At 33.6% G+C, this 22,311-nt stretch overlaps 1 protein-coding gene and 1 long non-coding RNA gene across 4 annotated transcripts; one reads left to right on the plus strand and one right to left on the minus strand.

Moving 5' to 3' along the window:
- Nucleotides 1–699: 699 nt before the first annotated feature.
- On the minus strand, nucleotides 700–21,851 carry LOC120420815 (proton-coupled amino acid transporter-like protein CG1139). Of its 3 annotated transcripts, none has more exons than XM_039583937.2 (8): nucleotides 21,411–21,851; nucleotides 6,255–6,428; nucleotides 5,916–6,188; nucleotides 2,645–2,729; nucleotides 2,311–2,580; nucleotides 2,068–2,246; nucleotides 1,830–2,008; nucleotides 700–1,770 (listed from the first exon to the last, which is right to left on the minus strand). In XM_039583937.2, exons 2-8 carry the CDS (start codon nucleotides 6,389–6,391, stop codon nucleotides 1,529–1,531), a joined length of 1,365 nt encoding a protein of 454 aa, XP_039439871.1. In that variant the 5' UTR covers nucleotides 6,392–6,428; nucleotides 21,411–21,851; the 3' UTR covers nucleotides 700–1,528. The 3 variants fall into 3 exon arrangements, with proteins under 3 accessions (XP_039439871.1, XP_039439870.1, XP_052564337.1); XM_039583936.2 differs by lacking the exon at nucleotides 21,411–21,851 and adding an exon at nucleotides 15,032–15,181; XM_052708377.1 differs by lacking the exon at nucleotides 21,411–21,851 and adding an exon at nucleotides 13,610–13,952.
- LOC120420816 (uncharacterized) lies at nucleotides 8,812–9,722 on the plus strand. The gene is made up of 3 exons (XR_005605900.2): nucleotides 8,812–9,035; nucleotides 9,099–9,555; nucleotides 9,614–9,722. It is a non-coding gene; the product is annotated as an uncharacterized LOC120420816 (long non-coding RNA).
- Nucleotides 21,852–22,311: the final 460 nt, after the last annotated feature.

The raw sequence follows: 22,311 nt of genomic DNA on the forward strand, positions 1-22,311 counted from the left end.
AAAAGTTGGCATTTGTTGTCCTCTAAAACATATCAAAAAATGAAAAAATAAAATAAAATAGTGCTTTTTGCAAATTAAGTTTTAGTGACAAAAAGTTAAATAAAAAATCACCAAAAATTTTTTTACCGTGTATCATTTTTTTTTTCAGTGTAGTCCGTATCCATACCTACAACTTTGCCGAAGACACCAAATCGATCAAAAAATTCCTTCAAATAATACAGATTTTTTAATTTTTACATCATTTTTGTATGGACAGCTGCCAAATTTGTATGGAAAATTATATGGATAAACTAATGATGCAAAATGGCTTCTTTGGGCATACCAAAGGCACCAAAAAAGTTTCAGCCGGATTAAAAAATACAAAAAAAAACGAATGACCGAAATCTGAGAGAACTGCTCATATGTTATCACCGCCATTTTGGCAGCAATCTTGGATTTAAAAATTCTAATTCATTTTAGAGTAGTTTATGGCTTAACAATCAAAAATAAACAACGAAATATTTTTTTTTTATTATTATTGTTTTGGTTGACCTATTATATTGTGAAAGGCTTAAATATAAAGCTCGTCATTTCATCTTAACATTTCTGAATTAAGATTTCACATTTTACTGCAAATAAAACTCAACAACGTTTACACAATACTATGCACGGTATGCTTTATTTCCCTGCTTACAATTTTCGGGCGATAAATTTGGTACATTTTTGTTTTGTTTAAGTTTAACCAATACAACATGTGAGTTGTTACATTAGATGCAGATAAAAGTGAGCGCATTCCTTCAAATTATCTTTTTATTTTATTTTTGCAGTACCTAAAACCTAAACCAGCTTCTTTTGCGCGAGTGCTTTTTAAAGTGAAATGCTCCACTTTCTTTTTTTTTGTAACAAACTAAACATTAGACATACAATTAGAAAACACCATTCTAAAAAAAAAGGAGTGTAGACAAATAATAGGACACAGGTAGAGCCTTCATTATTGCGCTATCTAAAATCTAAACGTTATACAAATACAAATAAAGAGAGATTGAGAAACGGATGAAAATTTAAATTGTGATATGTTGGCCAGCAATTGTTCTTTTATCTACCTTCGCTTGAGCTTCTACGTATTGTTTGCTATTGTTTGCTATAGTAACTAGAGTTCGCACAAATATTGCTACCAAGGCCTTGTTGTGTAGTTGGGGGGTGTGTGTTTTAGTGTATTGGTGCAGCAGTATCACTTTGTAAGTGATAAGCGCCTGATTGTGTTTAGTTAGTATTTAGTTTAGTTTTTTGGTATTCTTGAGATTGGCTGATGCGTTTAAGCTTGTTGCTTGTTTGTGGGTTTGGGTGGGTGCCTTAAACGTTACAACGACTACAGTCTATTGAATTTCTTTTGTTAGTTTTTGTGTTGTTGCACTGACGAGGCCGAATATTGGTAATCTCTGTTACTACACGTTGAAAAGAGAGAGATAGCTTGAGAAGAGGAGTACAAATTGCTTCCGATGGGGATTTTCGGGGTGGGGTAAAGTTTGGGACAACCTAGCTTAACCTTCTACTGAAAACTGTAGATAATATCCCGCACGCTGGTGTACGTTCCAGCGGCGAGGCCAACAATTCCGAGCAAAATCAGCACGATGTCCTTCCACAGGATGAGCTTTCCGGGACCGAGCTGGTCGGGCCATCGAACGCAAATCTCCATGATGGCCGGGAAGGCGATTCCCAGCGCCGACAGACAGAGTGCCCCGAAAAGCGAGATGAACAGGCCAAGACGCGGAATGGCCACGGCCAGGAGGACTGAAACGAAGAAAATTGCGTGAAACTTTGAGATTTGAAAGTCAATTGGATATACTTACAGGTCGTGATGACAACCACGATGCGGACCAACATCTCGTACACCAGCTGCTTCTTGCCCGAATCCTTGTACTTGTCCGCCAGGTACACGTTCCAGATAATGTCCACCGGGACGTAGCACTGCAGGCCGTACGAGATGAAGATGGCGATGGCGAACAGCACTCGGATGCTCTGGGAAACCCTGAAACAGCAAGATCGATCAAGTCACTAAGAATCACCCAAATTCCAAGAACGACCTACCATTCTCCCTCAGGCAGGTTCAACGTAACACTTCCCAACGCATCCGCTCCGTACTTCAGATAACCCAGAAAGCCCATGCCGGCATACAGGATGATGATGACGGTCATGCCGGAGTTCAAAACTCCACAGGTTCCACCAAACGACTTGGGCGTAGCCATGTTGTTCTCCAGCGCGATGATCTACAAACAAGAATTACACAATCAAACCCATCTCAACTCCTCCAACCACCCGTAACCAACTCACCACTCCGACGGCTTCCAGCGCAAACAGCGTCGTGCCGAAGAACAGCGGAAACTTTCCCAGGTCCGCCACGGCTTCGCGCTCGGAAATCGACGGCAGGTCTTGGCAGACGTAGTACAGTATCATGCCGATGCCAACGAAGGTGATCACGTTCGCGAGCGACGAGAACGGAGCCAGCACCTTCAGGTTGCGGATCATGTTGATGCCTATCAGCGGCACCAGCAGGATCAGACAGTGCAGCTTGACGTCCAGCACCAGGTACACGTCGACGAGCTAGGGGAGGGGTCATTGTTTGAGGATTAGCCGAATGTCTTTGGACGGAGATATACTAACTCACCTGCTTGATGTTGGTGGCGACGAAAACAATGTACACGCAGCAAATTCCTAGTTGATACAGGATCATGAAGCCATCGACGATCACCCTAGAAAAGATATCATACAAAATCACTTAAAAATGGGATTTTCATTTAATTGTTAGTAGTTCAGTATTTAAACATTTAAGCATTTTAGTATTTTAGTATTTTAGTTTTTTAGTATTTTAGTATTTTAGTATTTTAGTATTTTAGTATTTTAGTATTTCAGTATTTTAGTATTTTAGTATTTTAGTATTTTAGTATTTTAGTATTGAGCAATTCCAGCTCAAATCAGGATTTTTTCTGGTGCTTTTGTACCCGACCCTCTCCGATTTCAATGAAACTTTGTAGACATGCTATCCTAGGCCTATATAAGCCATTTTTATATATATGGAGCCAACAGTACTCGAAAATAACATTTGAGAAGGGCGTAAGATATTTAAATATTTTTGTATTTTATAATTTGAAAATTACTGTATCTCGAAGCCGTTGCGTCGTATCGAAAAGTGATCAAAGACAAACTTGTAGGAAATTGGACGGGCTTTCTGAAAAAAATACACTGAAACAAAAATACACGCCACATCTATGAGATTTTTTGATTTTTAAGTCTAAAACTTAAATTTAAAGGTGATGTCACGATTTTTTTTCGTTCAAAATTTTTGAGGAAATAGCCTAAAATGTTACCAAAAGACTGACGAAAAATGCAGGATGGTATGTCTCCCCTAAAAAAATACAAAAATCATTTACTAAAACAGTTTTTTTGAAAAGTGGTCTAAACGTCAAAATTTTTGAAAACTGGTAGTGAGAAGCGATTCTCCAGACAATTTTACATAAAAGTCTCCATATTGACCATTGTCCTTTGTCCAATCCTTGTGAAGATACAGCGGTTTTAAAAATAAAAATGTTGAAAAAACGGGATTTTATGTGGTTTTTGGCAATTTCTATACTGCCGCTCTAATCTGGTCCGTCCCATATGTAAAAAGTGAGTGCTGAGATAACGCTGTGAGAAACCCAAAAAAAGTTTCACCATTTTTCCCATTCTAAACTAAATATTTTTATATAAATATTCGTACAGTTATTTCAATAACAGTCTTAAAACGCAACTACCATAAATTGGATTTAAAAAATTAACAATTTGGAGGTAAATTTTAGAAATTTCCTGCAAGAGACCAACTTGACTTTATTTGTCCATAAATAAAGGCAAGTCGGTTATGATATCAAGGTAGGCTTGAACATTTACAACACAGTTTCAACCTGGTTCAACTGTCATTTCCAGGTTTGTTTTGGTAGTTTTCTAATTAAATAATTATAACCAAATTATAAAAAAAAATGTTTATTTCAGATTTATTTACTTTTAATAATGTATTTAATAAAGTTCCTGGATATGAAAATATGATCTGCAACGTCACCAGAAATTGTCAATATATTACAGAGGCAAATTCTCAACTGCTAAGCCCTTGAAAATAATTTTAAAAACTACGCTTATCGTTGGCGGAGTCTCTCCCAGAACCAGGATCAACCTTATTCATTCAAGATATAACTAATATAACTAATTTTATGGTTAAGATAGTAGCTATAACGGTATGTATTTTCTATTTTCTTTCCGTGGTTGTACATTTCAAAAGAAAAAAGTTACTAAAGGATGGAGCATCTTGTTTTAAAAATTTCAAATATTTCTTCAGAAATGAACAATTAATGATATTTTCAAGTTAAACGTACTCTTAAAAACATACTCTGTTGATTTCAAATAATTTTACAGCCATTTAAACGATTTGCGGGACATTTCTATATGAGGAACTGACTTGCCTTTATTTTGCATATGGGACAGCACCAAAGTCATATTTATTTTGGATTTTTTAGAACAAACACTACTTTTTTATTCAGTAGGCTAAAGGTACATGTAAAATTAAAACTTTTGTCAAGTTTATCTCTATTTTGACAAAAATACATATGGGACGGACTAGATTAGAGCGGCAGTATATGACAGACTTGGGTTTTCAGTCTCGTAAATATTTTTAACGGAAAGCTCGTCCAATTTCCCATAAGTTTCATTGAAATCGGAGAGGGTCGGGTACAAATGTACCAGAAAAAATCCTGATTTGAGCTTGAATTGCTCTATCTTAGTATTTTAGTATTTTAGTATTTTAGTATTTTAGTATTTAAGTATTTTAGTATTTTAGTATTTTAGTATTTTAGTATTTTAGTATTTTAGTATTTTAGTATTTTAGTATTTTAGTATTTTAGTATTTTAGTATTTTAGTATTTTAGTATTTTAGTATTTTAGTATTTTAGTATTTTAGTATTTTAGTATTTTAGTATTTTAGTATTTTAGTATTTTAGTATTTTAGTATTTTAGTATTTTAGTATTTTAGTATTTTAGTATTTTAGTATTTTAGTATTTTAGTATTTAAGTATTTTAGTATTTTAGTATTTTAGTATTTTAGTATTTTAGTATTTTAGTATTTTAGTATTTTAGTATTTTAGTATTTTAGTATTTTAGTATTTTAGTATTTTAGTATTTTAGTATTTTAGTATTTTAGTATTTTAGTATTTTAGTATTTTAGTATTTTAGTATTTTAGTATTTTAGTATTTTAGTATTTTAGTATTTTAGTATTTTAGTATTTTAGTATTTTAGTATTTTAGTATTTTAGTATTTTAGTATTTTAGTATTTTAGTATTTTAGTATTTTAGTATTTTAGTATTTTAGTATTTTAGTATTTTAGTATTTTAGTATTTTAGTATTTTAGTATTTTAGTATTTTAGTATTTTAGTATTTTAGTATTTTAGTATTTTAGTATTTTAGTATTTTAGTATTTAAGTATTTTAGTATTTTAGTATTTTAGTATTTTAGTATTTTAGTATTTTAGTATTTTAGTATTTTAGTATTTTAGTATTTTAGTATTTTAGTATTTTAGTATTTTAGTATTTTAGTATTTTAGTATTTTAGTATTTTAGTATTTTAGTATTTTAGTATTTTAGTATTTTAGTATTTTAGTATTTCAGTATTTTAGTATTTTTCTAGGATGCAATTTAATTCCAAAAAAAATAGTAGCCTACAAACTAGCTGGACTAACGAAAAACTCAGCAAGAAATGCAAAAAAAAATATGCCTGTCAAAAGGCTGCTTTTAAAACTGACAGCCTTTTTCCAGCTTGAAAATAAAAATCAACTAACTTTTAATCCATATATCCAGTTCAAGGAACTAGTTCAAACTACCAAATCTACGTTTTTTTTAATTATAATGATTGTACTTACACGGCATACTTGGAAAACCCCCGCAAACACTGCGGTCCCTCTGCCAGGGCCATCTTCATCGAGATCGGGTACGTCAGGATGGGAACGCGGTGCCGCTTACAGAGTGCATACTGCGTTTGGACGAGCACGTGCAAGCAGTACGTACACAACGCACCGATCAGAATCGTGTTGATGAACCCGGACAGCCATCCGGCGTTGTAGAAGGCCTGCGGCATCGCCAGGATGCCCGTTCCCAGCGATCCCTTGAGCAGATGGACCAACGTTTCAAAGTTGCTGGAAGGGAAGGGGGAAGGATGGTCAGATTTTACGGTTTCAAACTAGATATTGGAATCATCTTACGTCGTGGGATGGGGTCGATTCCGGTGCAGGTGGGGATCGTAGTTGTCGTCCACGATCGTGTCCCCGTTCCGGGTTGGCGAGCCCGGCTTGCTGAGCAGCTGCATGTCCAGGTTGACATCCTTCTTGGGGCTGCTCATCTCGATGGTGATGATGGGCAGAGGTAACTTGAATGGTCTACGGGGAGAAACAAACACGTGGAGGAGGTTAGCACTGGACTCTGTACTTGATATTAATACTAGCAATGCAAGTCACTTCCAATTAAGATCAATCTAGTGATTCAATCGGAATCAGTACAACAATCAGGAGCAACTTCTAATTGAACTCGAGCTATCAGTCAGGGAATCACTTGATCGATCATCTGCGTCCAAGTCTACCTTTAAAATTGATCAAATTCAACTCTGCCCAGAGAAATACCAGATCAAACCGGCTAGTGACCGTGATCTTGCGATTGAAATCTAATTTTGTAACAGATCTTAACTAGTTGAAGTCCACCTCACACCCCCCTACGTGCAGCTTATTTTGGGAACTTCAAACACACCCCGTCCGACGACGTCCCCACTTAGTACCAAATACCAACTAGACACATTCCCCTGCCCCCTTGTGGTTTAAACAAATTTATTTTAATCTCCGCCAATTGAGTTACACTATGAAAGCACCTGGTTCGTCACAACTCGGTCAAAGTCAACCCCTCGGCAGAATTCACGATCGCCGATCAGCTGAACGTCGGATGTAATTAGGCTTCTTTGGATTACATGAGACATCTGCCGGTTCGAGTCCCAAAATAGTTGACAAAGCTGACATTGTGCAGATTAGTTGCAATTCTAGTCAGAAGGAAGCTGCATGCTCTCGAAAGTGTTTTCAAATGTCACGTGATTGGAGGTTGATTGTGACTGTGCCAAAAATGCATTGGAAAATATTTTTCGACCGGCGTCATGAAATTACGAAAGAATTTTTGAGTTTTTGAAGATAAAAATTCAAAATAATATTCAAAGACCCAACTATTTACATATTAATGGCTGTGAAATGTCATCTGTAATCAGTACAGTCCAGATTCGATTATTCGAATTTTATTTCGAATTTTATTTCTGATAATTAGGCTTAGTGATTTTTCACGCTCGAAAATTGCAAATTTCACGGAGACCTCAAATTCAAAACACCAAATTTCATGCAAATTTCGCGGAACTTGAAAAATGTTAAAATAACTCTGAAAATCCTATGTTTAAATCACAGAAACTACTTTTTATGCTTCATTAAATATTATTCTTCAATAAACTAGAAAAATCTACACTAAATTTATATGCGACACAAACAAAATTCTCCAAATTTTCAAAAAAAAAGCCTCTTGGTTTATGGATTGTATGGATGTAGGGCACGCGTATTCTCATTTACTGAACTGCTCTTTTAATATTCGACTTTTATTAATTTGTTTTCGCTAATTTGCATCTGATATATCATTTTACATTTTATTGAATTTCATATCAAAGCAAGATTTAACAATCTTGTCCAGTCAAAATGAGTAAAATAAATTGAATTTTCTGCGAAATTTAGCGCATTGAACATATTTTTTAAGGGTTCAGCTCACTTTTCAAAAACAAAATTTAAAATTAATTTGCAAAAAAAATTTTTTTTTAACAAAATCGAAATTTTAATTCTAAATGAGAGAAGAAAACAGAAAAGTAGTTTATTCTTTAATTTTCACGGGAATTATCCACCCAAATAAACAAATATCGTTAAATTAAACAGACTCAAAAAAAAAATGTACATGTTTTTAAAATGAGATTCCAAAGATAAAAAAAAACTCTTCATTTTATTTTGAATAAAACAAAGCTTGATTCTTTTTATTTCTTTCAAAACTATGCCTTTAAAATAAAATAGCAAAAATAAAAATTTTCAATACAGCAATTGAAAATATTACTCTAAATTTAGTCTAAAAAACTAAACAAAATCTGAAAATTTCTTCAAATGGTTCATATCAACTTGACATATATATATATATTCAAGATTTTTAATTGAAAACTAATAAAATTTAATTAAATGGTCTTTTTGGATGAAATATTTATTAAGTTGCTTTTAAAATAAAAAATTAAGAAAATTGATAAATTTCACGAATTTCACGCCGTCCACGAAATCGTCAAAAATCACTAACCCTAAATTAGTTATTTAACCAGGGTATTCACTCGCTAAATTTTACAGCAGTTCATAAGATTATTTTTATTCATTTTTGAGTTTGATAAATTATTTTAAGAAAAACCGTTACATTTTCACACAAAAAAAAAATCACGGGATTTCACGGGAAAAGCCAAATTTCGCGGATTTCACGCTGACCGCGAAATCGTGAAATTTCACCAACCCTACTGATAATCAAACCACAAAAAAAAATCGGTCGAGCTTAAGTATGACCACGCTGAAATTATTTAGAATTTTTAAATTTATTTTGAATTTATTCTTTGGAACTTTGGAAAATTGAAATTAAGGATAATCGAGGCTTCGTGTAATCGAGTCCGGACTGTATTGTCAATTCTAGTATAGATGTTTACCACAGAATTACAAAGTAGCAAACAGTTGCTTATCACCAGCCATCTTGAGCAGTTCTCATTAGCACACAGTTAGTCGAAATGAAGTTCCTGATATTCTCGGTAGTTCTTTGCACTCTTTGCATAGTTTCATGTGAAGAACCTTGTTCTACCAAAACACCAGATTGCGTTCCCACAGCTGAGCATGCTGAACCTGGAGCGCAGTTCAAAGCTGTCGGAATTTGGATCGTTGGACCGAAGAAAGGGCGTAAGTTGTGAAAATCAGCTATTTTTAAAAATATCGTTTAAATAGCCTCGTTTTTTTTCTTAGAAATAATCTATTATCAGAAAGAGTTGCAGCAACAGAAATAAATGCTGGCGGAAATGCGTCGAAATGGCACGTGGCCTCCTAAAGAAGATGAACAAGATCATTAATAAAGTCATGAACATGTCTCTAAGTTTTTTTTTCTATTTAAATTACTGTTGTGTCATCCTCAATAAGCTGCACCAAGAAACCAGAATATTCTTTATCATCACCAAACTGTGACAAAACTGTCTTAGTTCCCTTCCAGCAGTGCTCGGTTCCAGACGTATAAATTCGTCCATTGTACCCAAATCAGTGGCGAAAATGAAGACTATCCTCTTACTCCTACTGCTCGGTGCAATTGTGTCCACTTCGGTTGGGAAACCGTGCTCCATCAAGATTCTCAAATGTCTCGATACGCCGCTCTATAGTGACGATGGACAAAAACCGCTTGGAGTCTGGATAGTTGGGCCAAAAAAGGGTGGTAAGTTGGACGCTTTTTGATATTATTTAATCCAAGCTAATAAGAGATTTTTTTTCAGAGGTCATCTACGACTTGGATGAGGTTGAGCAACAAAGAGATATGCTGGCTGAAATTCGACGGAATGGTGCGCTTGTTGGTGAATTGTCGTAATTGAAATAGTTTGTTGCTGGATTTCAATAAAAAAAAGAGAATTAACAAATTGCTTTGTATAAATGCTTGATGATTTATCCACAAGTCAACACTGGTTTCACCAATATCAACATTATACTCCATTCAGTATACAGTAACAGTATTCAATAATTGTCAATTTAAATGTGTATCAAAATATTTATATTTAACAAATTCTTCAATTTAGGGTCAAACTCGATATTGATAAGGTATGATTTTATGATTAATTCAATTTGACATTAAAATAATGGAGTTTGGAACAAGGATTATTTTAAATAATAATTAATATTTTTTTTGCATCTTCCAAACATTTAGTTCCTAATTCTCATCCTCAGGAAAGTTTCAAAATACTTTTAAGGCAGAGCGACTAATGAAAGCATTTCCCTTAATAAAAAATTTAAATAATTTTAAACGATGATTTAAATGCTTTTTATAAGGCTGTTGCAAATATTTTTGAATGTTTATGTCACCCCGGTATTTTTTTTCGAGAACATTAAGTTTACAAATTTGACAAGTCTGATATTTGGCACCATGAATGAAGAGCTCTTTCCCGATATTTGGCGGTGGTTCTGAAGCAACTTTTTTTGTGTTTTTTTTATTACAATTTTTAGTTTTTTTTTTTTTCAGAAAAGTAGCTGAAAATCGATGGATTTATGTAAATATCCAACAAAGAACCCCATAATCTTAGCTGGAAAACCCAATACAACTGAATAAATATATTTTCATTGTACATTGTGTCATGAAAAACAACAATAGATTGCCCAGATACAAATTTGAGCATAAAACACTGCTAAACTTGGAGTATTTCATTAAAAAGCTATTTATGTGTTACCTAGAAGGTTCCCAGCATTATTTTTTCAATCTACTGCTATATTATACCATGACATTTTAAAACATTTTCCAGCCAATCATATACTAGAAAACAGTTTCTAGAACAATTTCCTTAAAAATGTAGCAATTTTGGTTCAATATAATACAAAAAGTTACTTTCTCTAAAATTTCTAGATTTCATTCCCAATCAAATGATGAACACAGCCTACTCCGATATTTGTAATGACGAATTATATAATGAAAATTATATAAAATTTTGTTGAAATTTATGGATTTATTTTTAATAATCATAAAAAAATCTTGGCAAGTGTTTTTCATCATTTGAATTGGAAATAAATCCAGAAATTTTGGAGATAGTCACTCTTTTTTTTACAAAATTTGGCATATCTCTGTTATATTGAACCAAAATTGATACTTTGTTATTGGAATTTTGCATCTAGCATCTAGCCAAACTATGAGCACTCTAGGTCAACGGGAAGTGGGGCAAATCGGGACAGAAAGTTTTATGGTTTAAAAACGTAAAAAATCTTAAAAAGGCTATAACTTAGGCAAAATTCAATTTAATTTCAAAATTCAAAATGCATCTGAAAGGGCTTAAAAAATGCAACAAAATGCAGGATAGAGCATCCCAATTGGTTAAATCTAAAGGGAGTTATTGGCATTTTAGTGAAAAAATAGCATAATATTCAAACTTAAATAAAAAAGTGTTCCATCCAGATATCAACTCGGTTCGACCTGCAGCTTGTAGAGGACATCTGGGACTACCATCTGAGACTAAGAACGCTTTGGGTAAGGCAGTTTATCATGTTCAATAGACACTTTTTCTTTAAACGATTTTTTTGGTTGTAATTTTTTGCTCGGGGGACCCCTTAGATCAAATTTGTCGGTGATAATTTTATCATATTCGTGTTCCTGAGACAATTTCACAATAGAAACTTGCATAAAAATGTTTATTTCCATCCATGTTAATCCTTTTAAAAAATGAAATTATGATTTTTTACGAGTTATGATTTTTTTAATCAATACAATTTTTTTCAAAAAATCGAAATATTTGTCGCAAAAACTTTTCATCTTCATTTTTCGATGTAAAATTGAATTTGCAATCAAAAGTACTTTTGTGAAATTTTGATAAAGTGCACCGTTTTCAAGTTATAGCCATTTTTATGTATTTTTTTCAAAATAGTCGCAGTTTTGAAAAAAATATTTTTGAAAAGCTGAGAAAATTCTCTATATTTTGCTTTTTCGGACTTTGTTGATACGACCCTTAGTTGCTGAGATATGTCCATGCAAAGGTTTAAAAACAAGAAAATTGATGTTTTCTAAGTCTCACCCAAACAACCCAACATTTTCTAATGTCGATATCTCAGCAACTAATGGTCCGATTTACAATGTTAAAATATGAAACATTTGTGAAATTTTCCGATCTTTTCGAAAAAAATATTTTCAAAAATTTAAAATCAAGACTAACATTTCAAAAGGGCGTAATATTGAATGGTTGGTCTTTTTGAAATGTTAAAAAAATAAAAATAGAGTTTTTTTTTGCAAATCAAGTTTTAGTAACAAAAAGTTAAATAAAAAATCACCAAAAATTTTTTTACCGTGCATCATTTTTTTCAGTGTAGTTCATATCCATACCTACAACTTTGCCGAAGACAACAAATCGATCAAAAAATTCCTTCAAAAGATACAGATTTTTGAATTTTCACATATCATTTTGTATGGACAGCTGCCAAATTTGTATGGAAAATTATATGGACTAACTAATGATGCAAAATGGCTTCTTTGGGCATACCGAAGGCACCAAAAAAGGTTCAGCCGGATTAAAAAATACAAAAATTAAAATTGAAGAAAAAAGACCGATTCCGTAGAGAACTGCTCTCAATTTGTTTTATAGGCCTTAAATATTTTCTTAGAAACTATGGGAAACAATAATGCTGGAAATTGACAATTTCTTTCAATAAATTTGTGCAATTGATCTTAAACTATTGAAAATACATTGTTTGATGGTTTTTGCTTTTTTAATCCAGTAGTTAAATCAAAGATTTTTTAAAATTTAGAATTATGATGAAAAACCTTTTAAAAAATTACATAAGCTGCTTGATTTTGTGCAAATTATTGACTGGTGCATTATGTGGTAATTGTTCCAATATTTCAAAAATAAGGCTTGCAATTTGAAATAATCATTGAAAAAATAAAGAATGGGATAGATTCCTCATAACTACATTCTCCAGTAAATTTTCAAATCCTACAAAAAGGAAGGATGAAATTTAGGCAATGATCTAAATTTTGTAAGTAAAAACATTTGCGTAATTGAAAGACGATTAATTTTTAAACTTATCGCAGTTTTAGTGAAAAAAACGATTATAATCAGGAGAAAAAAAAAGGTATAATCAACACTCAGACCATGGGCCAGATCGGACATTTTTTTCGATTCGTGCTGTTTTCGTGTGTAACTGCTGGATATACATAAGTATTGAGGGAAACCACGAATTTAGCGAAATTTGAAATAAACTATTTTCAAATAGCTTCTTGGTGTATTTTTTTTCAGAAGACTTTTATCTGGTATTTTTAGAAGCAGTCATATAAAAATGCTTAAAATATATACAACTCGGAACGAAAAACTCAAATTTTGCTTTGGCTAGAATCATGACTATAAACAATTTTATGTTACTTTATGTTTGTGTTGTGCTTCGTTCTTTAGATATTTTAGCAAATTAAATTCCAAAAATCAACGTACATTCAGAATAGCTATACCTCAAATATAGCTGATGAATGCTACACAATTTCACAAATCTGAAATCTATTTTTGTACCATGATTTTATGTGTCGAAGGGTTATATTTTGTACCATGAACTTTTCTGTAACTTTCCTGTACACAAATATTCTAGAACAACTCATTTTTGCGTTTATTTTAACCAGATTTTAGTGCAGCGTAAAATAGCCGTGAAATGCCTATGTTTTGTAATTGGCACCCCGCGATTTTTTTTTTGCGCCATGGAAAATCCATGCTGTTTTAATTTCGAATCCAGTTTTCAAAACACTTTCAGTTACTTACTGAGAGAAATTTCACAATTTATGTAATATCACAGTTTTAACAGTCAACTATCAACACATGACGGGACCTTCACACCACTTAATTAAACTCATCTATCTTATCCAGCGGAAAACTTAATCCACCAATCGTAAACAATCCCACGGCTGGCAGACTTGCAAGTGCTTTTCACAGATCTTTGCTTCCAAGAAAATTGTTCACGAAATTCCAAATGTACGCCTCCACGCTTTTCTCTCAACCCAGCAAAAACTTTCCTCCAAGTTGGCAAAATGAACACACTGTTGTGGCCAGACTTGCACTGCAAAGGCAGAAAATTTATGCGTCCAACTTCCGAACTGCGCCACGGCTTGAAACCATCTGCGGGAGGAAAAACGCTGGTGATCGAGTGTCCTAGGGATGCTGGGAAAATCGATCGTGACGTTTTGTTGGCAACCTTTGCATTAGCGATGACGACGACGCCTTTGCTCTACATGCTCATCAAACGGGGAATTTCTCGGCCCCAGTTGGTGGTCGGTCGTTGGGTTGGTTTGCGTTGGCGGTTCAAACTAAATTAAACCAATAAAAGTGGTCCAGGGGGAGGGGGGAGTATTGCGTTGGCAGCTTTTCCCAGCACTTTTTTAATGGGATGCACGAAAGAAGGAATTTCACGTATCATGTAAATCAATTCAACTACAAATTGAGTTATTAAAAGATTCGATTTGAAGAAGACTGAGTTTTACGTAAAAAAACAAAGTTGTTGATAACTGTCTGTTTCCTAAATAATTGAGTCTATTAACTATTCGAATTAATTTAATTTGGGAACATTACAGGTCATCTGACCAAACCAATAAAAGGCCAAACGAATCTGTACCCAAAACCAAATGAAACTTGCACTCACCCGGTCACAACAACAAACCAGAAGATGACAACAAACCATCACGCTTACTTGTTGCCCAGCCCATGACGTCCGAATCAAACGGACGTCACCAGTTAACCTGACGTTCCACACGCCACCAGAGGCCGGGGTTGGTGGCCAATTGAATCCCGGGCACACGTTTTGTTGTGCATCGCTCGGGCTCACAAATCGGTATTTATAGGGGGCAGTGGACACAAATTAAAAGAATACATCACGAGAGGTGCATTATTGTCACTTGACTACCGTCCACTACGCTAAGAGTACGAAGACGACTAAGAAGAACGTGTCAAACAGTAAATTGGTCCATTTGAGGACAGACACAAGTGCAAAGTGCACATGTAACAAGTAACGTTAACAACCGACACGTGCCCCTTCTCGGACTTTTGCATGTCTGCAGCCTGATTGGAAACGGTGACCAATGGTAGAAACTGGAGAAACGGGGACGTACACGCAGACGCATGGCCCTAAACGACCAATTGAACCAGATTTTCTGGTCAATTATTATACTGGAGGTTTGTACTTTGACTTACCCTAAGTTGGATGCCATATTTATTTATTACTACAAACCAAACAAATGATAACTATTATATCATCACTTGAACAACATCAATACACAAATTAAAATAAGTTATGTAAAACAAGATGAAACGCTCTTCGAATTATCAAATTTAACCTTGACACTGTCAGTACAATAGATGACAAAAGATTTTGACAGATACAATGTGCAGTGAATCTATAAATTAAAATAAAATTCGGTTAAATTTGTTTGTTGCTATAAAATTTAACCCTGTCAGGTTCGATAAGTTGTAAATGACTCATCTCCATTTTGATACAATAAGTTTAAAAAGCAATTTGGTACAGCTTTCATGCTTCACCATTTAGATCCCCGCAAAATAGTTTTTCATCCCATGGATAAAAAACAAACAGATGGCAACAATAATTTCAAATCTGAAATATCAATCACATATCCAACTTCCATTTTTCATTCAGATAGACGCAGTTTGTTGCATATAAAATTCCGGTTTTTCTCATGATAGCATTGCACAGTGATCCAGATCGCAAAAGAGCAATTCCATGTCAAATAGGGAATCGGTTGTACCCGACCCTCTCCGATTTCAATGAAACTTTGTAGACATGTTATCTTAGGCATATATAAGCCATTTTTGTGTATATGGAGCCAGTTACACTTGATAATGACATTTGAGAAGGGCGTAAGTGTTTTAAATATTTTTGTAATTCGGAATTTAAATATTTCTATATCTCGAAGCCGTTGCATCGTATCAAAAAGTGGTCAAAGACAAACTTTTACAAATACACAGAAAGAAAAAAATATGCCATTTTTATGAGATTTTTTGATTTTTAAGTTTAAAAGTCAAATTTTAAGGTGAGCCCACGATTTTTTTTCGTTCAAAATTTTTGTGAAAATAGCCTAAGATGTTACAAAAAGACTCACGATAAATGCAGCATGGAGCAACTCACCTTAAAAAATACAAAAATCATTTACTGAAACTGTTTTTTAAAAAGTGTTCTAAACGTCAAAATTTTTAAAAATTCTAGTACGGGAATCGATTCTCCAGACAATTTTAGATAAAAGTCTCCATATTGACCATTGTCCTACGTCCAATCCTTGTGAATTAACAGCGTTTCCAAAAATAAAAATGTTGAAAAAATAGGTTTTTTGATGGTTTTTGACTATTTCTATATGACAGACTTGATTTTTCAGTCTCGAAAATATTTTTACCGGAAAGCTCGTCCGATTTCCCATAAGTTTGTCTTTGACCACATTTCAATTGGATTTATGGGCTTACAGATAAAAGCTTATTTACTATCCAGGTTACTATACTACACTGAAAAAATATTATGTTTTCAGTTATGAGCAACGCAATTAGCTTATATCTGTAAGCCCATACATCTAATTGAAATGTGGTCAAAGACAAATTTATGGGAAATTGGACGAGCTTTCCGGTAAAAATATTTTTGAGACTGAAAAATCAAGTCTGTCATATAGAAATAGTCAAAAACCATCAAAAAACCTATTTTTTCAACATTTTTATTTTTGGAACCGCTGTATATTCCTAAGGATTAGGACAATGGTCAATATGGAGACTTTTATGTAAAATTGTCTGGAGAATCGATTCCCGTACTCTGATTTTGAAAATTTTGACGTTTAGAGCACTTTTCAAAACAACAGTTTCAGTAAATGATTTTTGTATTTTCATGCATTTTTTGTGAATCTTTGTAACATCTATTTTCACAAAAAATTTGAACGAAAAAAAATCGTGGGCTCACCTTCAAATTATACTTTTAAACATAAAAATCAAAAAATCTCGTAAAAGTGGCGTATTTTTTTCTTTCAGTGTATTTTTTCCGGAAAGCTCGTCAAATTTCTTACAAGTTTGTCTTTGACCACTTTTTGATACGATGCAACGGCTTCGAGATATAGCGATATTTAAATTACGAAATACAAAAATATTTAAAACACTTACGCCCTTCTCAAATGTCATTATCGGGTGTTACTGGCTCCATATACACAAAAATGGCTTATATATGCCTAGGATAACATGTCTACAAAGTTTCATTGAAATCGGAGAGGGTCGAGAAAAAAGTACTTAAAAAATTACTGTTTTGGGCTGGAATTGCTCAAAATTAAGTGGAAAATTGATTTTCTGAAAAATTGTGAAGTTTTGGAGCTTTGGTATCTTCAGAAGAGTTGTTGCAAATGAAAACTGAGCAGCTTTAGGTTTGGTTGAAAACTAGGGTGGTTCACGATTTGGATGGTTTTTAAAATCTAACTTTTCAGAAATATTTTTGGGTTTGTTTTTGTTTTCTAGAAACTTGTTGGGCTTGCAAATCCAAACAACTTGGTCGAAACATCAAAATTTTATCTCGCAATTCTACGGCGTGTAAGAGCAAACCTCCAAAAATAAGTATTTTAAACGAAGCAGTTCAGGGTTAAGTTTAAGAAAAGTGACAAACATACTAAATTTTTTGACAGGTAAATTTGTACTTACGGGTCAAAATTACAGACATTTCAATTTAAAAAAATTGCAAACTTTAAACTCAATCTCAAAAATGCACTGGAATTGCTACGTTTAACTTTTTTTAACTTACTTATTTTTGAAGGTTTGCTTTCTCTAAATCTGGTCGTAGATGGCGAAGATTTTGAGATAAAGTATTGGTGTCTTCGACAAAATTGCAAAGATTAGCAAGCCCAACAACTTTCAAGAAGATACCAAAATTTTCCTGAAAAGTTAGATTTTCAAAATCATACTAACCGTGAAACACCCCAATTTTCAACTAAACCAAAAGTTGCCCAGTTTCCATTTGCAACAACTCTTCTGAAGACAACATAGGTCTAAAAAAAATTTTTTTTTTTTTGGAAAATCCACTTTCCACTTAATTTTGCTATCAGTACCACTGTGCATTAGGATAACATTTAAGAAATCGACCTCAGGAATACCCTCTGATTCGATTCCTTAGGCAAAAATAAGTAACTCTGAAAATATTGAGCGAAATCGGTTAAGGTTTAAGGGTCGCTACAGTTCGTTAAAGCTGATGATGACAAATCTTTTCATACAGAAACGTCTTTTTTAAAACACTAATAACTCATCAGAGTTAACTCGGATCATTTTGCGGGCTTCGGCAAAGTTGTTTGACATAAAAGTTTACATAAGAATCTCAAACTTGACTATGATCCGACACATACAATGCCACCATTTGATGAAAATTTGAAAGTTTTGCTTTTCCTCATACATTTATGCAAATTTTCCCATACAAACTTCAACGACCAACAGTGACCCTTAAACCTTAACCGATTTTGCTCAAAACCTAAAGAATTGAGCCAGGGGACATCTCTTAAGATATTCCAAAAAATTTAACTTGTCAATATCAAAACATGTTTAACTTATATTTAAGTCGCATTACTTTGATAAAGTCAAAGACGGAGAAAAGGTAACAGTGATATAATTTTGTTAAAAATTTGCCAAACCAACATTACTCAAACAATATTTTTTCTTAAAAGTGTTTTGAGTTTATGTTTCGACTTTTTTTTGTACAATTGCCTCAACCTAGAAAAAAAATGTCGTCTGCTTTGGCTGCCACTTTCAAAAACATTTCCTAGACTAAAATTTATATGGAATATGTTTTAAAGAAATGTGTTGCAATGAAAAAAATATAAAATTATAAAACTGACAAGAGATAATAATTGGAGGCTGTACGGTGTACACAAAACTAATAATACGAAAAACAATAACTAGATAAATGCAAAAGCAATTTATTCTAAAAATTAAGGCCAGTTTTGTGTAAGAAATTATTTAATGCCTATCTTTAATAATTTCCTTCCCAATTTTTTAAGAATAATTAACATCTATCCTGTTCAGTTTTTTTGCATAAGAAAAGAACAAATTATAGAAAAAGACGGGCAGTTAAGCATAAACGTCTCTAGATTTACAATTATCATTTATTCTTGCACCAAAAAGCCAGCCAAAGAGACCAAAGAACTTTTCATCAAAGAGTTTAGCAATGCACTCACTCAGAAAGATGTTTCTCCTGATTTTTATGGTCTAAGTCATTTATTTCCATGAAGCTTTTAAAATATCGTAACAAAATTTGGTGATTCAAAATCAAATAATTCAATACAAAGGTACAAAAACAACAAAAAACTAAAAAAAACTAATTGTTTGAATAATAATATACAACAATTTAAAGACACATGTTAGTTCAATGCATATGAATTTTATTACTACCGTAAAACGAAATGACTTGAATGGAATTGAATATACAAGTATTTGAATTTTTAAAATTATGTAATATTTTTTTCAGAATAGAATCAAAAGTATTAACGAATTGCTTGGAATAATACTTAGCTTGATGTTCATACCAGTCTTTGTCCTTCCGTTCAAGAGTGGGGCCAAAAAACATAAATTAATATTTTTAGCTCAACTTTATCTTGAAAATTTTAAGTATTACTTCAATTCTTCAATACCCTCAATATGTCATATTATCTATCTGAAATATGTAAGACAATTTATAACTGCAAATTAGCATTTAAAAATTTATTTTTTACAGGATTCTTTGTTTTTAAATATATTGGCATTTCAAGTGCACAGAAAAAATAAAGGTAATATTCATCGGGAAATGGTGACAGATTTTTTGTAAAAAAATGTGTTATCTTACATCAGAAAATGATTAATTTTCATCGGTTTCTGGTGAATATTCATCAGGTTCCCATTCTTACACATTTTTTCGGTAATATTACTCAAAAATGAGATAATATTCAACCAAATTTTCAACATTCCAAAATTCAACTTTTTTTTGCTGTGTAGAACCAGCACAGTGGTGAATGTTAGTTTTTAATCATGCTTCAAAACGGTTTATGGCCAATGTTATCTTCAGGAGATTAACAAGTTTTTTTTTTTACTATCCAATGGTTTCAGGTTTGAGCAAAAATCTGAAACAAAAAGTACAACAACTTTTCCGGTATATTTGTAATCTTAGCACCTAAACTCCCAAGCTTGATAAAAAGGTGCAATTTTTATGAAGACTCTCCTTTTCTCGAGCTTGGAAGTTTGGGTGTATAGCAAAAATCTTTATTTTTTTCAATTAAACATCAAAAGCAATCTTAGTGAAGGCACATTTGACGTAAATAATTTAAATTGCACTTTTTCTTTAGAAAAAAAATACATGTAGATTGTTTAGTAAATTTGTGAAATTATCGAACTATTACAACATGGATTCTTTTGTAGCATTGTTTATTATTTATATGCAAAAAAATCAGCCTTAAAAGTTCCGAACGATTTGGAAGCGGTGATTTTTAAATTTGGTATGGAGACCGTCAAATGATTATCCAGTATTTTTATTTCTTCAAAATAATAAAATGTCTAGTCAAGTAATCAGTTTACATAGCTTCAGATAGGCCGGAAACCTGAAAATTTATATATTTTTTTAAACTGCTTTAAAGGGCACATCAACCACAGCTTTTTGCACCAAGATTTGTTTTTTGGTTGCACACAATATAAAAAAAAACATCGGAATTCTCGATATAAAAAATATTCTTTAAACTGAAAGACGAACTACTTATGATGTTTTGCTCAAAATAAATTTAAAAACAGCACTTATAACTCTGAGTAACTTGATATGTACCCTTTGAAAGTCCTTTTTTCTTTTACCATCAAAATTTAATCGGCAGCACTCCAGATACCACGCAAAGGCCACGTTTCATAAACATTAACCCCCCTCTCTCATGAAAGCAAACGTGCTTTCCGTTCAATGTTGCATCACTTTTTACGTTGCCCTTCTTCAACCCTTTAATCGCGATTCAAACAAGAGAGAACCCCACAAAAGAATCCTTCAAGAATGGCCCTCGAACGAGTCCTTTTAAAACCACAAGAAGAAGACGAAATCGTGTACGATATGTTTCGCCACGTTGTTTACCCCTCAATTATTCTGCAATCGTCCAAATCTCTATCGGGCTTGTTGGCAGTTTTTTTTTTTTCCTTCAAAGAAATTTGCTAACAAGACTTTGGCATTCACGTGCTTTTCTTTCTCGCTAATTTATAAAAAGACAATTCATACAAAGTCTTGCCGAAACCGGCCAATTCCGCTGCGCCACAACCAAAAAACCGCCCTCAATGTCGACCGCTTCACCCACAGTTTTCCACCCCACTTTTGCTCCACCATTTTCTGGGAGTGGTGGGTGGTGGTTGTAAAACACCCCCCAACAGCAGCAGCAGCAGCAGGGATGATATTTATAGAAAACCCACCACCCACCACCCACCACCCCCCTTTGGAAGGGCTCTCCCAGACTGATGACACTCGACACTGGCTCGGAAAATCTTGGCACTTTTCGCGGTGGAAAAGTGCTTAAAAACACTCAAAACTGTCGCCTTTTCAAATTGGTTTGTTACTCACTTGAAGAAACTTTTATTTTTTTAGTCCGGTTGCACTTTGCAGCTGCAGTTTGCACTAAATTACATAATCTCCGGCTGGGTCGTCTCCCTGGTGGGGGGTGGTTGAGTGTGTGGTTGGTCCTCGAGTTCAAACCACACGAAAATCCGATTATCCGCGAATTTCACTTGAAAAGTTTATCAAAAAATCACAACTTTGAGTCACGTAAACATCAACAGATTTCCACCACCGTACACGGTGTGTGTGCGTTACAACCGATTAGCACCCGCTCGGAAGGACATCAACAGGAAACAACACACCACACCACAGTCTGCTGTGTCAAGGATTGCCCGCCACCGATATGTAAGGTAGGGAGGAAGGAGGAAAATGGGAAAGCTTCCTTTGGCTCCCGCTTGGTACCGATGCTGTCAGAAGAGGAGAACACACGGTGTGTGCAGCTTGAGTGCTGCGATGAGACTGAGAGAAACGTCGCCTCGTGGATGGGATTTGTAGTCGACCGGTGTTGGGGTACCGTCGAAGGGGGGTGACTTTGGAACGGATTTAAAAAATATGATCTGGAAAATTATTATTATTTTCAGTTAATTTATTTTTTTATGTGTGATAGAGGTTAGCTAAAATTTTAAAACAGAAACAAATAATTCTTTTTAAAACATTTTTATTATTTCTTAGTAAGATTTTTCTGTCACAGTTGAGAGTTGACAGTCGATAAAAATGATAATTTGTTTCTCGTAAAATGTACCATCAGAATAGGGTACCGCCATCTGAGGCGAAGCGGTTTTAGCCTCGTTACTGTACAATATTTGGATATTTTTAATTGGTTAACATACACCAATTAACAAAAAATAGTGCATCGGTTTCTAAACCACAAGCTTTTAAAAGCTCTAAAACCTGCAGTTCCTATTCA

This window comes from Culex pipiens, chromosome 2 (assembly GCF_016801865.2).
Source record: "Culex pipiens pallens isolate TS chromosome 2, TS_CPP_V2, whole genome shotgun sequence".
Taxonomy (NCBI): Eukaryota; Metazoa; Arthropoda; class Insecta; order Diptera; family Culicidae; genus Culex; species Culex pipiens.

Excerpts from the sequence above, each read along its gene's own strand:
- LOC120420815 (XM_039583936.2), bottom strand. Across the intron at positions 6,189-6,254 it reads AATCGACCCCATCCCACGAC|CAACTTTGAAACGTTGGTCC; the intron begins GTAAGATGATTC and ends CTTCCCTTCCAG. Across the intron at positions 1,771-1,829 it reads CGTGGTTGTCATCACGACCT|TCCTCCTGGCCGTGGCCATT; the intron begins GTAAGTATATCC and ends TCTTCGTTTCAG.